Raw genomic sequence first — 19625 nt, 5'->3', positions numbered from 1 at the left:
TTGAGTTCTTATCTCCAAAGAATATTCGATTATAAAATTATTCTTGGATGAATGCTAGATACAGAAATTGAAGATAGAGTTTGGTTGTCCCAGTATGATACTTTTATTTTAACTTTTCCAATATGAACTCTTGTTTTAAAAAACAGAAAAATAATCATAGTTAATAGATAAACATATTAGTTTCACAGGAATGCTTATAACGAAGGCATAATTTTTTAAATTAATTCCCATGATTTTCTAATAGGAGAAATGTCATTCTTTTATCGTAAATGAACTATATATTTCAAAGAGTAATCCTTATAATTTTCAAATATGATTTTTATTTAGATTTATTTGTGTTTTCCCTATAATGCATCAAATAATACCTTAATTTTACTTAACATAACACTCATTATATGTTAATAAATTTAGGGCATGTTTGTTTAAACCCCAAAAAAACATCATTTAATTGGAGATGTTTAAACATAATTTTTATTATTGAAATTAACTTCGACATACATTTCAATTACATTTAACAATTTAAAATTATTAGTCTAAATAAATTCTACTAAAATTTAAACAAACAAGTCTTCATTTTGCAATGCCTTTCATTGCGATAAATCAGCAAAAGAAGCCAATGGCTGCTGCTCTCATGCTACAAAGGTGAAAATATTCCTATAATCTCAGGAATAATTGGCACATGATCCTTGCTGGTTGCTGCTAAGCTCAGAACATGGCCAAGGGCTAACCTGATGAGCAAATCCAGACACATCAGAACATTTCCAAGGAGGAGTTCTAGGTTCTGTCACTCCTCGAAGGTTGATATCATAAAGGCAAATATCAGTGAAAGGTGAATTTTTCACCCCTTGTATCAAGCCAGCCTGCAAAACCTTCACACCCCAAACATTCTTAATTGTGACACCCTTCACAAGGGGGAGAGCATTGGGATCAAATTTGTCATCTGGGTGGTCCCCAACATCACCTGAGATTCTTATTCCCTTCCTTGCCTCCTCTATATACACATGAGACACGGTTATATTCTTTATGAATCCACCCCTGCCACTGTTTGTCTTAATGTGGATACCAATTCCCATTTTGTAAAGGTTGATGTGCTCAGCAAGTACATTCTCCACCCCACCAGAGGTTTCACTGCCAACAGCAATTCCAGCAAATGGAGATGATCCACTTACACGCCTGATGGTGATGTTAGAGCTAGGAAGGCCATAAGCAATCCCGTATTCATCCCATCCACTCTTCACAGCCACAAGATCATCTCCAGTAGATATGTATGAATCCTCTATGCACACATTTGAACTTGAATCTGCATCAATGAAATACTTGTATGAATGATATGAAATGGTTTTTTTTTTTACTTGTCCAACCAACCAAATGGTACCATAATATTTCAACCACCAGATAACCCGTGGGTTTTTGCTACTGCATTGTAGTGTTGTTAACTTGGATGGAAGCAAACAGAAATACAAAACTTGAGATGATAGTTGTCAAATCTCAAGCCACACTGACTACATTTGAGTGCATCTTGTCACCAGTATCAAACAAGACAAATGTGTTTAGAAGGGAAAGAATTCCAAAAACTAAAATGCATATTGATTACAAACAATAAAATAAGACCAGTTAGTAACCTAGCACAGTATGTGCAAGCTATTTGTTGTATCAATTTCACTATTTGCATAAGGTGTGCTCTGTAGCACTCATTCTCTCCTAATCTCTGTTGTTAATTAAAACTAGAAACTCACATGCGAAACTTAAAGGTAACACATACAAAAATTTGAATATTTAAATGTTTTGTGAATATTTTTCTGTCTAGAAACCAACCACTACTTACCTGGATCAATGCCATCAGTATTTGGAGAGTCACGTGGCGCCAAAATGGTGACAAATCGAACAACAATATTGCTGCAAAGAAGTCAGACAATTAGGAATGAGATCTAAGGATGAGAACCACTTAGTTTCTAGAAACAAAGTAACAAAAACTTATAAAGAGCGAAGACCTATACCTGCTGTAAACCGGGTGTATGTTCCAGAAAGGAGAATTCTTGAAGATTACATTTGAAATAATAATGTCTCTAGAATTTACAAATTCAACAAGGTTTGGTCTGGTAAACTGAAGAGATCTCTGCCTCCACTTATTCCACCACAGATCGCCCTGTCCATCAATTGTTCCATTTTCACCTTTGAAAAATATGAATGACCGCGTGAGAGACACAAATATAGTTTGGACACGACATCCACTGGTTTTAATAAAATAAATTTTCAGCACTCAATTATAGGTAAGCTAGTTTGTATAAAAAATCTATAATTTTTAAAATATTTAAATACAATAAATTTCAATTCATCTAATTTTAAATTCTTTTATTTTCTTTTAAATATTTTATTTGAGTAATTTAAGTTCATTAATTTTTAATATGGCTAAAATATTTCAATTTGTAAAAATAATATAACATTTAATAATTAAAAAATGTCAATGTAGATTATCTATTTAGTTGGTTTTGATTGATGTTATTTTTCTAGAAAATTGCATAAAAAAAATTCAACTTATATTGACATTCACAATTATTTTAAATTGATATTACTCAATATTATTTTAAGTTGATATTTGATCACAATTATTTAAATTGACATTCACAAAAACTATTTTGTACAACATTGTTATTTGTTTTTTTTTTTCAAACTGTTCGATTGATGTTACTAAAAAGAAATGTCTTCTCCTGTATTCACAAAGAGATCTTAATTAGTATTTGTTAAAAAGTTAAATTTCAATCACTATTATAAAGAATAATATATGCAACTATAAAAATAATAATCTCCAAGGTTAATAATAATAATAAATCTCTGTCTAATATTGAATGAGATAATAATGTCTAAAAGAAGTTCTAACATATCATTAAGATGAAAAAATTGTTAGTCAACATCAATTAAAATAATCCTCCTAAATATTACAATCTTAGTGAAAGTGTTCCTACCATGATTAAGTTGAGGAAAGAATATAAAGAAAAAATATATGAATTTAAGAAGATACGTACTTTAGGTAGAATTTGAAATCTATAATTTTAAATAATCAAATTAATTTTATAAAATTCTAATATTTAACAGAATTTAACCAAACAACATATTTTATTATAAAATATTTTAAATATTTTACAAAAATAAATTACTCTTAAAATTCTAATTGAAATATATTACAAAGATATTGTACATTTACATGTATTTACAAAGAATACAAAGAAGTGTAACTTAAAACAAAAATGGTTAAGTGGATGAGTTAAATATTTACACAGATCATTAGTATCCATGGATGAGTATTAATTAAGTAATACAAGTGTGTTCTATAAGCTCTCATACAAAACTCTAGTATGCAGTATAGTTAGTTTTTTTTTAACCTTAACATAAATTTTTTAATTCTTATAATAATTACTTTATAATTATATTAATTACTATTTCTTATTAATTTAAAAGGTGTAAGAAAATTTAGATAAACAAAAAAATATATATATTTTGTAAGCGTTATCATAGTGTGATCATAGTTTACATATTATGTGGTCTAGTACACACCATGAAACCAGATTCAGTACTAATTTTGAAGTGTATCCTAAAAAACAGTTAATGTTAGATGGATAATCATATTTTGACAATATTTTTTTTACAACATTTTAAAATCATCTACGTGTCATTCTGTGATTGGTCTATGTTAGTGTTTATGATTATTATTATTGATTGTGAAATAATTTTGGATCAATCACAGAATGACACGTAGATGATGTTAAAATATTGTCAAAAAAATGTTGTCAAAGTATCATTATCCATGTTAGATACCCACCAGTGATTACCACATCCTGAACTCCATCTCCATGCATAAAACTCATATACCTTCCACCAGGCAGCTCCCTTCCTCTTCCATAAGAAGGCAAGGGTGCAATCAAAGGCCAATTCGATGAATCCTAATGAATCAAGCAATGAAGGGCATTAGTCATTAGAAATTGAGTCCTAGCTCATCTGAAACTTTTGATCCATTTGTTTCTCTCAAATAATACAATTTGTAAGAAAAGGAAGAAATGATGAAAGTTGTTTACTGTAATTTTGTATCTAGCTAGATCATGGTGCATTCAAAACAGATGAAATTAGCATAGACATGTACAATAATCACCATCTCATATTGATGTTTAATTAAAACACAGAAATTACACTAGCATGTGGCAGCAGCAGCAGAACAAGTCTCTACCCCACCACCAATTCATTAGGAAAGAAGACACAGTAATAGTCAGAAATTCCAGCTGCTAAAGCTACAATGTGATGATGCACATAGTGGCATGCATTGATGAAGACGAGACCACTCACTAGTTTCTATCCTCTCAACCTGGGACCCACCATGATCATGGAGATCGTATGTTTCCTACTTTCCATTACGATCCATACCACCCACCATACGAATAAACAACGAATCCATCGTAACTACGCCCTTTTCATATTTTACGCTTCTTTTTTTCTTTATGCACGTGAAATGCTTTTAAATTGTCACATCGTATTACCATTTCACGTTCCCTTCTGATATTTTCTTTCGGCATTCTCCTCTTAGACGCTTGACCTAGCCGACATTGTTTCGCAGCATACACAGTCATGTTTATGCAAAATTTAAAATGTCTAAATTAAAAAAAAAAATAATTCGTGTAAACTGTAGATCAAATTGACAAAAGTTAAACAGTGAACAATATGGTTATCGTAATTTTAATGTGAATAAGAAAATTAATAATCGATAATTAAAATTAATACACAAAAATAACAAATAAAAATGGTTTGATTTTGTAGTGTAGTGTAGTGCACCTGCGTGGCCATAATAACGGCACCGGCGGCGAGGTAGAGCGTCATGTGGCTGGTGAGGTTGAAGGGTTCCGTTAAGTAGACTCCGGGAGGGACATAGAGGAGCGTGCCTCCTACACGTGTCAAGCGCTGAATCCTGTATATGGCCTCCCTGAAGGCCTTGGTGTTGAGGGTGTGGCCATCACCCACGCCGCCGAAATCAGTTATGGAAATGTTGTCGCTGCGGAACCCCGACGACACTATGTTCGAACACGACACCGTTTCGCCCTCGCTAGAGACGAACCAGCAACAGCACAAACACAGCAACGTGAAGAAGCGAAGGCGCATTTTTGCTGGATCAGATTCGGAGAAACGAAGAACCAGTGAAACTAAAAGGGCTCTGTCTGAAGTTAAGGGCAGTGGGTTCTGCTATGTGCGTACGTATGGTGGTTGGTGAAAACATTAAAAGTGGAAGTAATTGTTTGGTTCTGTTGTCCTCACACACACAGAGAATCACTAGCACTCTCACTCTCGTGTAAATGTGCGTGTGGGTGTGGTGATTGAAATTGGATGCAGAATCCTTCAAAATCCTATTGCATTTCCCTTTACCTTTCCCTTCTTATTTTTGCCAAAACTTTTGAGGAGAAGTTCAAACATGCATATGTTATTTTTCTTAGAGCGTTTTGTTTTTAAGTTAAAATTAGTTTGTTAAATTAAGATATTTAGAAAAATTATGAGGTTATTTTTGAAAAATATTTATGTACAAGTTAATTTAATCTATAAGATTTAAATATTGGTTTTATATAAATATTTATGAATATTAGATGTCTGTTAACTGAAAAGATAATTTTTTTGGTACGTTTGATCTATAAGAATCAGATTGATTCATATGTAAGTTTAGATGGAAAGAGTTTTTAAATGTCGGTATCTTTTTTATTTATGAGCTTTGTAAATTTTAAGTAGGTTGCCAAATGAAGCTTGCTGTTAGAAGCACTTTTATTGTAAAAGTTATAATACATAACATTATTTTAATTTAGTTACTGTTGATTTTATTACATCACATCTTTTTTACTATTTACTTTTTCAATGAAAATTTAATTATATTTTAACTTAAATAGTTATTATTGTGAAATATTATTTAAAATAAAAGATGTATTTTTAATTTATTTTTTTAATCCAAAGTCTTATTTAAATATGTAATGTGTGACGGATTAGTCAACTTTTAATATAAACTGCTCAACAAGCTAGTAACTGATGAATCATATGCTAGATTGAACGATCAACTTTTACCTAAGTTGTTTAATGAGCTAGTAGCGAGATTGACCAGTCATATGTCAAACCAAACAATTAATCATTACAAAATGAAATATATCTCACTTTTGTAATAACTGGCAACTAAATTATAAATTAAAAAAGTTTTGTTGCCACGCTAATACCACACAATTGTGTACAATTTAAAAAAAAAAGTTGATTTTGAGAAAAAGAAAGCATATTATTATTTACGTATTGGTCATTATATAGACATATGAAATAATACAAATTATTTACATATTGATCATTATACATATATTTGAAATTATACAAGAATGTAAAAAATAAAATTAAAAATATTAAATTATAGAAAATAATATCTTTTTGAACTTAATAATATTAAATTATTTCTTTGTGACTAATTAATGTTATCTATACATGGGTTAAAGTATACAAATATCTAATTTAGATATTCAAATTTCAAATATATTGTACTAAGTTTATCATGATCATATTCATATCTGACAAAATCGAATTAAGATATACAAAAGATCAAGTTAAATTTTATATCATGTCATATTAATTTAGACTAAGAAAATTGTCATAAATGTGAGACCCACACCAAAAAATGTGGCAATCTAAATCTAGATTAACCTGTCAAACAAGTTGAATATTAAATTATAATTTTCAATTAGATTATAACTAATAAAAATTAACTTACACATTAAAATGTTTTAAAAATATGTGATATTATAAAAAAATATTTCAAAGACATGTGATATTATAAAAAATATTTAAAAATTAATTAAAATTTTATATTAGGTCGAATATGTGACATCCCAAATATATAATAACCACAATCATATAATATAGGCGTCAACATCTAAATAAAGAGAATAGTTGGAGTATGACTTGCAATTAAGTACGGGATTACAGTCATCCAAATATGAAGACATAATTTTAAACTTAAACAGTTTAGAGTATTCAACACTTCAAGCGTTCAAATAGGAAATTCCTAAGTAGACTGCACTGTAGCATCAGTGTCCTTCAACTCTTGCTCCAAGGGAACCTCCTCAACAACATCTGCTTCCATCCAAGTGGATGATCATCGCAAAGGAAAACATACACAAGCAGCACATAACAAAGAAGCAAGGGTGAGCTAGATAAACAAGCAGTAATCATATAGTTCAATCAATAAATATCATCGTGTTTAACTACATATAAAGAACAATCAAGGCATACCACTTTAAACCATGACTCAAACACTCACACGACTCATCCGGATTGGTATAACTGTCGAACTATTGGTCATCTTTGCACTTGCGTAGTTCAGCTGGCACTCCCCAACACTATGCAAGGTAAATCCCCCATCTGTCTATGTCTAAACTCTAAGACTATAGACGAGGACCTCCCTCTACTCTCACCACTCACATTGCTCTTCTCAATTTGAGCATGAACAGTGCTTTGAGTGTAGGGATAGATATACCAGTTCAAAGCTCCATACAGTTATACAGAACAACAACAACACCCCACACATCACTTTCAATCATCTCACCCTGAGATGTCCACTTCATACTCAATTACATCATTGTAGTTCACATTCATATGCTTTACAACCACTCAACAACACCATACATACATCCTGGCAGTCAAACAACATCAAACAGCTCAAACAGATGTGGAAAAATATGAAACTCACTGAACCAGGTCTCACAACGCACCAAGATGCATGGCAAGACAGCAAAAATTCGCACAGCGCACCACCCTTGGTGCGCTGAGCGAATTTTCCTGACGAGGGGAGTGTTTTTCAGCTAAAATTCGCATAGCGTACCACCCTTGATGCGCTGAGCGAATTTTCCTGACAGGGGGACAACTAAAATTCGCATAGCGCCCCAAATTCGCTATTCGAATTAATTTGACTAATTTCCCAAGCTAGCAACAGTCGCAAAGCGACTACATTCGCTACGCGACTTACCAAACAGATAGCAACCCTCTCTAGTCTTTCACACAGCGCACCAACTCGCTGTGCGAATGCTCAAACAGAGAGCACCTCTCTGTGAGGACTCGCTATGCGAAAACATTCGCTTAGCGAGTCTGCATAATCTGCAGAACGCAAATTTTGCAGAATTACCCACTCACCCACTCCTTACCACTTCTAGGCCTTTCTTCCAACTTTTAAGACTTCTAATTCATATTTTGTACCTAATTAAACTTGTCTAGATGATTATCAAGCGTTATTAACATGATTTTAAAGTGATCAGTACCCAAGTTTTAACTTAAACTCCGATTATATTAACCCAAGAACCCAATTTCAATTCTACCATGTTGAACATGACTTTACTCAATTTTATGACCCTAACCAGTTGTAATTGACTCATCCCAGCTAGCCAAACTGCCCAATTCCACTCAGGACTACCTATGCTCAAATTCTCTACCTCAGTTCCTTTCAAAAGACTCAAAAGAGTACTTCCTTAACTATTTACCCTTCTAACGCGACTAACACATGATTTCCACCTCAACCACTCCTTACTAACCCAATTGGTCATCGGAGAAGAATCAAATGTCTGAACGCATCAGTCTCACCTTCGATGCTAGCACATATGACTAGTTACAACTCACTGGATCAGACCAGGGCTGCTCTATGATCAGGGATGTGCCAACTCAGGTTTTTAAGATTCCTCTATCCTACCAACACAGTACTCTCAACAAGTCACAATTGATTTATCTAAGTCATCCAAACTGTCCTATGGTGTTTTAGACTCCGATTTCCCCATTTCCTTATCTCACTTCCCTTCACAGTAACCTAGAACAGTACCTGTGCACCTAATTATTGTCCATATGACCAATATTACATAATTCTTACTCCCACCTCTCCCACAAAATCAATTACAGCCAACAAAATCATCTAAGTCAAGTGAAAATAAGCATACCATGGTCACACCAATTCCTCATTTTCAACAAACACAATTTAAACATGCTCATCACCAAAAGTAGCATACAGTAAAATAATCAAAATAATTCAAACAGGCATATCATACAACATCTAAAATGTAACTAGCTCCCCTTACCTCAGAGTTGTATTACCAAGCTCACAAGGACGCCCCTTTTTGGTATCTCACACACGCGAACTCAATCCAAACCCTACAAACCACCAAAGTGGTGACAGCAACAGCTCTTAGAGCTTGATTTGGCATAAATAGGAAAACGAAACCCCCTAGTAACATACAACCACTAATGTTGCATGCTCTAGGTTCGAAGATAGTGAAAGAGAAGGGAAAAACGACTTACCGGTCCAAACGAAAATACGATCGGTTCAAAAGGAAGCCTTTGGTGTGGTGAACGTTTGAGCACCTTCCAACCCAAGATTGAACAGTTCAGAGAGCTGGAAATTTAGAGAGAAGGCAGAGAAGAGTTTAGGGCAAAGAGTCTTAGAGAGAGAAAAGAGCTCAGAAAATGAAAAATTTTGAGGAGCCCTTCCTAAGGTTAGGTTGGCCTTAGTCTGATGAGCCTGGCTGCCCCACATAGGACCCAATGGCCTTAAACTTTTTCAGGCTCTTACAAAATCTACTTTAATCCTTATAGTAATATATTTTTAAGTAAAATACTTTTAAGTAAAAATTTTAAAAAAGATTGAGACTTTTTCAATCTACTTATATGGTGAATAAAAAAAAATGTCTAAGAAGGAGTTATTGCATTGATATATAAACCATAAATCAAATTAACAATAAATTAACATATATTGTAAGGGCATATCTAATAAATTTCAAAATATCATATAGTTTTTGAAAAATATATCCTCAATTTTGTTGGTAAATAATTTCAAAACAGAAAAAATACTTTTAATATTTTTTATTTTCAGTAATTATTTAATTAAATTCACTAAAAAAATTGTTTAATTTTGCTTGAAAAGTTATATTTTTATTTTAAAGGAATTATCATTTATAAAAAGGTTGCCCTAAGATCTTTTAAATAATATGTTTTCTGACTCGACAATTGAATTCCTTTCTTCATAGATTTTCTTTTTTTAAAGAATTTTTATTTCTCTCAATTACTTGAAAAATTATAAAAAATCATTCGTTCAGCAAACACTGTATAATAGAAAATGACTGCACTAGTAAAATAAGAATAAGAATACTATTGTAAATTGGTTGAGAGCTCATACGTTAGATGATCACCTTGAGTGACACCAATAAAATAAGAACTAGAAAATAAACTCATAAATAAGTGTTTCCAACTAATTCTTTTTATTTGTTGTGAGGAGTAAGAGTGTAACTCACAATTTGTGTGGGTGGGTGAGTTTAAATGTTATGATAATATCTTAATGTAAATCTTTTATATTTAGTTTGTATAATTTATGGGTTAAATGAATTTTATTAGAATTGCATGAGTTACCTCTATAATTAATATTACTAAATTTAATTCAATCTATAATTTATTTATTTTTTATGTGTTGTTTGATAGATGGACTATTCAATATGATGGTAAAAGATTTTAAAATGTCTATTTTTAGCTGGGAGCTAACATATCATTTTATTGTGTATATTATGAAGACTAATGCAAAATAATATCAAAATTTAGTCAAATGTAAGAGAATAAATATAATTTATATGTATTAATAAATTGCGAAAAATAACTTTCTAGATAGGTAAATATCGTCTTCAATGGAAAAAAGAAGTAAGAATCACATTGCATGAGGAATGAAAATAGAAATTTTAATATATGAATATGGATCAAAATTGTATGCATACACGTCATGTATTTTTTTAATTATATTTCCTAATATTTTAATAATTATATTTAACTAATAAATTCATTCATTTACACTAAACATGAAACAAAGAAAATCAAATGTAAATAAATTTATGAATTAAATGTATTTTTAGTGGTTAATTTGGTCTAGAAATTATAACTCGTTCATATTCGAAATCTTGAGTTTTAAACCTTAAATTTTAAAAATAATAGACATATATCTATGTTAATTTTTTCATGTTAAATCATATTTCAATAGTTGATATTTTACTTAGAATATATAAACAACTAATAAATAATATTAATCATAAACTTCACAACAAAAACAAAAACAAATACATACATTTACACATTTACACATGCACCTCACCTCATTCTCCACATACACATACCCTACACACACCTCACACACACCACATAACACATAACACATAACACGTGCACACATGAAAACAGACATAATACTAACTTAGGAAGTATTCGGTTTAAGTGATTTGTGAGAGATGATTTAGGAAAGAATAATTGAATGAATTTGAGGGTAATATTTTTGTTATTTTTTTGAGTGAATTTGTGGGTAATTGAGAGTGAATTTGGAAGTAAAATTTGTAAGAATTAGTGTAAGATTTGATTGATGTGACAGATTTAAAAAATTTGTTTAATTAATAAAAATTAAAGATTACCAAAATACCCCTAAATATTATTATAATAATAATAATTATTATTATTATTATAACAATAACACAGATAATATTGTAAAAGTTATTAATTCCCTGCAAATCTCTTCTATTATGAGAGATGAGAATCAATACTACATCCCGCAATTTCATCTGCACAATCATCCGTATTTCATCTCAAACGAACAAAAAAAATTTCACTTTCCATCCGTATTTCATCTCAAACGAACAAAAAAAATTTCACTTTCCATCCTCTTAAATCTTCTACTACGGAGAATATCTTCAAACGAACAAACGCTTAAGTTTTTACTTACAACTATAAAATTTAATCTCGCTTTATCACATTTTTGGAACCATGACCCATTTCAAATTATCCACTGTCAACATTGAAAATATTTATCTTTTAATTTTAACAGCAAAAACAAAAATTAAATGCACATGCAAAAGTTGTGCACAATAAACATGAAAAATTAAATGCTCCAAATAACCATAAATTCTAGCGTCATCACTATTCAATGACTTTGAAACAAAAGATGAATATGAACAATAAATACTTATACGTTATAACTTATATTTAATCATTTTTACCCACTTAAAATGATAGTTCGGTGCACTTCATTATTTTTGCTCACCATAATGACAACTAAAAACTCTGAAAAAAATAAGACAAAATGACAAGTTTAAATAAAAACAACTCATGTCATAAAGGTTGAAATTAGTCTACGGCTATCACTATATATAGGTCATACCTATGTTATATTTGATATCAAAACATACATCCATTCTAAAAAGCCTTTTGAGATAAAAACTAGTTTTAGAAAATGAAGGGGTTTTTAACTTTTCTAGTTCTCCTAGTTTTTATGGTCCTTATGATTACAACTTTTGAAGTAAATTTACTCTCAGATGATACAATTTCAAAAGGACCAAAGCCACCAAAATGATCAAGTATAGCTTCAAATGCACCAAACCCACCTATTATAACTTTTGGTTCTCCAAGAATTGTTATAGCTTCAAATCCACTAAATAAACCTTCAGATTCTCCAATTTCTACTATAGTTTCTGTCAATACCCAATTTCGTCCGGATTGATTAATAAATTTACTTTCAAAAAAAAAAAAGCAAAATAATAATAATAAAAATAAAAATAAAAAAAAGAGGAAGGGCGGACGTTCGGCATTTCTCGGTCCCAAACGCTCGTCCTGATCGTTCCAGCTTTGAAGAGTTCGTCCTCCACTGATTGCGATCGTCCTCTACGATGCGTCTCAAATGACGCTCGCCCGCTGTGCTCAAACCGATCGCTCGTTTCCAATCGTTCAGCTTTCCAGCTATGACCGTTCGTCCTCAAACATGAGTCTTTAGGACGTCCGTCCTCTGCATGGCGCAACCGTTCGTCCTCTGCTCTGACCGACCGTTCGGTTTCTTCAACTATGAAACGTTCGTCCTAATCTTAAAGCGTTCGTCCTGCTCTTCTGCCGTTCGTCCTCAGTTTCAACCGTTCGACCTCAACTTAACCGTTCGGCCAGTATTCAAGCTTGCGAGCGTTCGTCCTCTTTGATCAAGCGTTCGTCCTCTGACATTCGTCTCCTACCTTGCATGCAACCGTTCGTCCATTCTCAGTGACGATCACTACCTCATCTACCGCTCGTCCTGCTCTTCTGCCGCTCGTCCGCAGACTGTGAGCGCTCGTTTATTTTGTGAACGGTCGTTTGTTTGCGTTATTGACCGAGCATCCATAAAGTTGGTGGCTACATTTTAAAATTGGTCTAAGCTTTCCACCAAGGGTTCCCATCTCCAGCATCACCATCCAGCATGCACAGAAGAGGAAGCAACCCCACGCACAGGGTGTCCACAGTATGAAGAAGAAGACAAGATTGAGGGGCCCTCACCCTATTTTCTCACGGCCAAAAAAAACTGTAGCTCAGCATGCAAAGAAAAGAGGATCACGGGAGGAATTCTGAACAGATTGGGAGGCTCACGGGTTCTGAGATTTGGCTATAAAAGAAAGCAAGCAGCAGAGGGAAAAAGGGGGGGGAAACATCCTTTTTTTTTTGGCTCTTGATCACTCTACAGATTCAGAGAATCCTTCTATTTTTCAGTGCTTCCTTTTCACTCATCAAAATCCAGCTCAAACTTCCAGTTCGACCTCACTCTGATCCTAAAAGAACCATCCCATAGAACCCCTCACCATCGTCCTTTCCCTCATCATTCCGCATCAACATCTTCATCCTTACACCACCTCGGGACCAACTTCATTCCAGCTCCCAGCCCGTAACCAATCAACCACACCTCACGGCCAACGCCTGTTATACCCGTACCTCCCTACCATCACTTCACAGGCGTTTTTGTTTATCCCCTCAAACCTGCATGAAATAGGATCCAACAATCTAATCAAAAAAGGGAACAAGAGACATCTCTCCGAGAAGAGAGGAGAAGGAGAACCTAAGAGGAGAAACGTCTTAAAGCTGCGCGGGTATGTTCTTTATCTAAACTCTCAGCTTTTTCTGTGTGAACGCATGCCCTCTGTTTAAATATGAACGAATGAGGTTGAGCACGAATAGATGATGTCGTATGTATGAAAGATGTTTGATCAGTACGTACTAGTTTGCTTCACCTGTGACTTCACGTGTTGATCAAGAACACACACCAATATGTAATTTCAATATCCACTAGATTCACTAAGTGTAAGTAATAATAGTTGAAACATGCGTGAACTGAAAGGCAGCCATACACTCATCAAACAGAAACCTCTAGAGAAACCGATTTCCTCCATCAAGCATGTCACGGGAATCTACCATTCCCCAACCATTATCTTCAACCTATACCTCACGCCCATTACCCCTCACCTCCAACGCCTACCATCCTCATCCCTCTCCATTCTCTGTCAATACCGAAGGAACCCCAGGAAACAACTCACGGCCTAAACTCCAAACGGTCAACATCTTCAACCATCACCCGTTTTCTTCTTCGAATTCGTTTCTTCAACCTGCACACAGAAACCACAACACAACCAAACACCCATACCCAGCCAACCATTTTCATTCTTACCTCTAACACTGTCATCCACCAAACCCATTCGTTTCAACTCTCAACCCATCTCCAACTCTCAAGATTTCCTGCGCAAAGTTTTTTTGGAAGAGTTTGAGTCTGTGGAGCGTGCCGCTAAGGTGGTGGCGGCAGTAGCGTAGAAGAGAAGGAGGGAGGTAGAGGAGCGAGGGCTCGGCGCGACAACTGGCAGGATCTAGGGCAGCCATCGGCGCACTGGCGGCCGCCGGTCTTGGCGGAGGTGGTGGCGCACGTGTAGAGGAAGCAAACCCCTCTTTGGGTTGCCATTTTCGAACGGAGGAGAGGGAGAGAAGGTGGTGGCGCCGCAGCCGGCGGTGGATTAGGTGGCGTTCGGTGTCGCCGGCGAGGCTGTGGGATGAAGTGGGTGCTTGAGTGCTGGAGCGAGTATGTGAAGGAGAAACTTAGATCTGGGATGTTGGGTGCAAGTGATAAAATGAGAGGAGGGAAGAAGAACCCCTAACTAGTTTCTGAGTAAAGGAACTCTGGGCCTAGACCAGACAATACGAAGCGCATCCCCCACTTCCCATTCACACCCCACTCCGTTTTCTGCTAACAACAAAGGGATTTGGGCATTGGGCCCATTTTATTTCTAACACCCCCAAACTTCACTACTGTACCCATATCATCATTTGGACTCAAACAAAAGAGTCTAATTCTTTCCCCACACTTTTTTTTTAATCTTTGCACCCTTATTTCTTATTCAGATGTTTTTTTTATTATGCTTTTATTATTCGTTTTGATTTTATTTTATTTTTACGCTTTTATCATTTGTTTGACCGTTCGATTTTACTATATGCAACCCCTTGTATAATAACCCCACTTCATAGATCTTGTCTTTTATTTTTATTTTTATTTTTATTTTTATTTTTATTTTTATTTTTTTTTGTTGCATTTTAAACACGAAAAATTACAAAAATATGTTTTAAAGGTTAAGCACACGTGTGATCGCTTGCATCGTCCTTGTGCTAAAAACCTTTCCTTTTTCTTAAATAAAAATTACAAAAATATGTTAAACACACGTGTGATCGCTCGCATCGTCCTTGTGCTAAAAACCTTTCCTTTTTCTTGAATAAAAATTACAAAAATGCGTTTTAAAGGTTTAGGCACATGTGTGATCGCACGCATCGTCCTTGTGCTAAAAGCCTTTTTCCTTTCTTAAGCAAAATTACAAAAATGTGTTTTAAAGGTTTAAGCACATGTGTGATCGCACGCATCGTCCTTGTGATAAAAACCTTTCCTGTTTGATTCATAAAAATACAAAAAAACATAAAATCATCAAAAAAAACTAAAAAACATCCATATTTGCAAACCACAAACAATATTCCTGGCCAGAACTACGTGATCCTTAATTCTCCATCAAAAGTGGAGATACGTAGGAGCAAGGCCAGTCCTTGTCAGGTTCACTTTCCCAAAAATCCAAATCATTTTCCAAACAATTTCTCAAACAATTTTCCAAACAAGTTTCTCAAACAGTTTCTAAATGAACTACGGAACCCTGATTTCTCATTCTGCATGAGAATACGTAGGAGCAAGGTCAATCCTTGTCGGGCCCAAAAAGCTAAAAAATATTGTTTATTTTCTTTAGAATTTTATTTCAAGGGAATGTTAAACACTTTGAAAACCACATCCACATTCACGCATTTAGTTAAAGGTACTGCCTTAGGGCAGGCGTTGTAGGGTGCTAATACCTTCCCTACACGTAACCGACTCCCGAACCAAGAATCTGGTTCAATTTGACCATGCCTTATCATTTTATGGTTTTTTTCCGTAGTTTTCCAGAATAAACTATGGTGGCGACTCCAAAATCTCTTTTCAATATCTCTTCTTTTATTGGATCGTCGTCCCGTCGCGATTCCGGTTGCGACAGTTTCAAATCCACCTAACCCACCTGTTACAATTTCAGGTTCTCCAAGGTCTGTTATAGCTTTAAATCCACCAAATCCACCTATTACAATTTCAGGTTCTCCAAGATTTATTATAGCTTCAAATCCACCAAATCCACCCGTTACAACTTTAGGTTCTCCAAGGTCTGTTATAGCTTCAAATCCACCAAATCCACCTATTAGAACTTCAGGTTCTCCAAGATTTATTATAGCTTCAAATCCACCAAATCCACCTGTTACAACTTCAAGTTCTCCAAGGTCTGTTATAGTTTCAAATCCACCAAATCCACCTATTACAACTTCAAGTTCTCCAAGGTCTGTTATAGCTTCAAATCCACCAAATCTACCTGTTACAACTTTAGGTTCTCCAAGGTTTGTTATAACTTCAAATCCACCTATTATAACTTCAAGTTCTCCAAGGCCTGTTATAGCTTCAAATACACCAAATCCACCTATTACAACTTCAGGTTCTCCAAGGTTTGTTATAGCTTCAAATCCACCAAATAAACCTGTTGCAAGTTCTGAAATACCCCAAAACAACGGGTAGAATTTAGAGGTTTTTATAGCCTTCCATTACAATTTCTTGCTAAAACAAAGAAGGCAATAATGTAGTAAACCATGATATTTGAAAGTTAATTTCTTCTGGTATACCTTGTTGACAATATATATGAAATAAACGTTTTATGTTACAAATAAAAACTAGGTTTAATAGGTTCGGAGGTCCCTATATTTGCGGGTTCGTTTCAATTGGGTCCTCCAATTTTGGAAGTGATCAATTGGGTCCCTTTCCGTTAAATGCAATGGACGGTGTTAACTTTTTAAACAGGTGGCATGCTAAGGCATCCTTTTATGTGCAGGTGGCACAGTTTGAGCTGAATACGTTGAATACGTGGATTTTATATGATTATAAAGCATTGGTAAGAAGTTGGATTTATAAACAGATTAATTTTCCTACTTTAGTTTTTCCTTCACATTTTCTTCTTATATATACAGTCATGTACAAATTAATCCTAACAGGTTCTACCTAATCCTTGATTTGTTCTATACTCAGTTTGCAACTAAATTTTCTAGTAGGATTCAAAACCCAGCAGGAAAAACCCGATTGGGCAAACAAGTCCAAAACAATGGGAAGATAGAAGCTTCAAACTCACATCCGAAAAGTTTCAAGCTTCCGCAACGCGTCATTTAGACGAACTTGTTTCGTTGGGCGTCTTGGCGACAATGGAGGGGGCGTGCAGGCCGTACTGAAGCTCGTCGGCGAGGAGGTCATAGACAAGACGATGTCGTTTCACGAGGATCTGACCCTCGAACTTGGACGAAACGATCTTCACGTTGAAGTGGGTCTCCTTGTCGGAACTTCCCCTCACGGCAGCATGACCCGCGTGCTAGTGCGACACGTCGTCCACCTCTAAAACGGTGGCTTCCAGCACAGACTGAAGCTTCGTTCTTATCTTGTTTGCTCTCAATAGCACCACAGTGGCTCCTCTCGAACCCATTGGAAAATATGAGAATGCTGTCAATTTAGGGTTCTGATTTGGGAACGGAGGAGTTTGCAGACGAAAACAGGGACAAATACTGGAGAAGGTACATAGCAAACGAAAACAGGGACAAATCCTCTCGAACCCACCCACAAACCTTACTTTCCCCAATTTCGCACACACAAAATATCTAACCCCAAAATAGGAGTATTCAGCTCAAACTGTGCCACCTGCAAATAAAAGGATGCCTCAACATACCACATGTTTAAAAAGTTAACGCCGTCTATTGCATTTAACGGAAAGGGACTCAATTAATCACTTCCAAAATTGGAGGATCCAATTGAAATGAACCCGCAACTATAAGGATCTCCGAACGTATTAAACCTATTTTTTTTAATAGAAAATTTTTTATCAACTAAATTTGATATATTTTAAGATATTATATAAGTTAGCAAATATATATATTAAATATTAATAAATGGTCAAACACGTCTTTTAAACAATAAAAAGAAAGAGATGTAATCATGACTTTTAAAGATAACTAATAATAAATTTGAAACCATAAATAACTTATATATTAAAATAAGTTTGAAATCTTGAAATAAGATATCTTGATATTATTTTTAATTAAAAAGTTTAAAAAGTAATAAATTTATTAACTTTTTCTTTATACATTTAATTTTTTTAAGAAAATCATTTATATCATAAAACAATGTCAAAATAATCATTTATTAATTTTTAAAAAGTAATAAATTTATTCAATTTTTTCTTTATATATTTAATTAAGTCATTAACGTAAACATAGATGACAACAATATAAATATAAGATATTGGAGAGTGTTGCATCAGTCGAAATCGAAATCGAAATAAAAATAAGAGTGAAAGAAAAAGAGTGTGAAAATGAAGAGAGTATCAACATCAGTTTTTGGTTTGGGAGTTTTGTTACTTCTCACAGTTGCAGCCATGAAACCAGTGAATGGATTCAACTGTTTGATAACACAAGTTTCATTGGTGCAATGCTTACCTTTTCTCGGCAACACTGAAGATATCCCTTCAACTTCTTGCTGTGATGCAGTGAGCACTGTGAAAGCTTCAACACTTACAAAACCTGAACTTCGTGAGGCATGTCAATGTCTCAAGGCAACCATCGCTCAATTTCCTAAGCTTAACAAAGATAGAGTCATTCAACTTCCTAAACTATGTAAGGTTGATGTCGGTTTTCCCCTCACCAAAGACATCGACTGTAACAAGTAAGATTTCTTTTTTATTTAAATTTTTCTTAATTTATACATACTCATAGTTTTCATTATTCTCTTATTTTTGTTCACAATTTCTTTTTCAGGATCTCTCTTTGAGCAAGAGTTTAAAGATGAAATGGGACACTGAAAATGCTGGATTATGCTTCCAACTTCCTTTCCTTTTCATGAAAAAAATAAAAATAATATAAGATTGTTTTCTCAACTTGTTACACACAGGCATTTTTCTTGAAAATGATTATTACTTAATAGATATATATGTTGTTGGTATCCGTTTCTTTGTAGACTCTCTTCGCATTTAATTACGATGGTTTCAATTGTTTATTATTATATAAAATTTTATTAAAATACACAAAATATAAATTATGAGAGACTATACAAAACTCACCATAAAAATTATATTTTATGAAACTTAAAATATTTAATGTCAGATATTCATCTCCCCAAACAAAATAATCAATATTAAACTACCTGCAAT

General features: G+C 34.0%; 2 protein-coding genes and 1 long non-coding RNA gene across 3 annotated transcripts; 1 reads left to right on the top strand and 2 right to left on the bottom strand.

The window, feature by feature from the left end:
* Nucleotides 1-455: 455 nt before the first annotated feature.
* Nucleotides 456-5455, bottom strand: LOC108336229 (probable polygalacturonase). Its single transcript, XM_017572591.2, has 5 exons — nt 4819-5455; nt 3818-3938; nt 1998-2172; nt 1826-1896; nt 456-1300 (listed from the first exon to the last, which is right to left on the bottom strand). Exons 1-5 carry the CDS (start codon nt 5140-5142, stop codon nt 663-665), a joined length of 1329 nt encoding a protein of 442 aa, XP_017428080.1. The 5' UTR covers nt 5143-5455; the 3' UTR covers nt 456-662.
* A 1508-nt stretch (nt 5456-6963) lies between these two features.
* On the bottom strand, nt 6964-9469 carry LOC128197936 (uncharacterized). The gene is made up of 3 exons (XR_008250680.1): nt 9334-9469; nt 9114-9186; nt 6964-7128 (listed from the first exon to the last, which is right to left on the bottom strand). It is a non-coding gene; the product is annotated as an uncharacterized LOC128197936 (long non-coding RNA).
* Nucleotides 9470-18763: 9294 nt separating this feature from the next.
* On the top strand, nt 18764-19361 carry LOC108337900 (non-specific lipid-transfer protein A-like). Its single transcript, XM_017574492.2, has 2 exons — nt 18764-19141; nt 19234-19361. Exons 1-2 carry the CDS (start codon nt 18792-18794, stop codon nt 19244-19246), a joined length of 363 nt encoding a protein of 120 aa, XP_017429981.1. The 5' UTR covers nt 18764-18791; the 3' UTR covers nt 19247-19361.
* The last annotated feature ends 264 nt before the right edge of the window (nt 19362-19625 follow it).

This window comes from Vigna angularis, chromosome 7 (genome assembly GCF_016808095.1).
Source record: "Vigna angularis cultivar LongXiaoDou No.4 chromosome 7, ASM1680809v1, whole genome shotgun sequence".
In the NCBI taxonomy this organism is placed as follows: Eukaryota; Viridiplantae; Streptophyta; class Magnoliopsida; order Fabales; family Fabaceae; genus Vigna; species Vigna angularis.
The sequence above is the reverse complement of the archived record's forward strand: the minus strand, read 5'-3'. Positions and strand labels throughout refer to the sequence as shown.

Bases quoted from the DNA above. Each gene is read 5' to 3' on its own strand.
- LOC108336229 (XM_017572591.2), bottom strand. From the start codon at position 5,142: ATGCGCCTTCGCTTCTTCACGTTGCTGTGTTTGTGCTGTTGCTGGTTC. The intron at 3,939-4,818 runs GTGCACTACACT...TTGATTCATTAG, and splicing joins CCGTTATTATGGCCACGCAG to GATTCATCGAATTGGCCTTT. The intron at 2,173-3,817 runs GTGGGTATCTAA...TATTTTTCAAAG, and splicing joins TCAGGATGTGGTAATCACTG to GTGAAAATGGAACAATTGAT.
- LOC108337900 (XM_017574492.2), top strand. From the start codon at position 18,792: ATGAAGAGAGTATCAACATCAGTTTTTGGTTTGGGAGTTTTGTTACTT.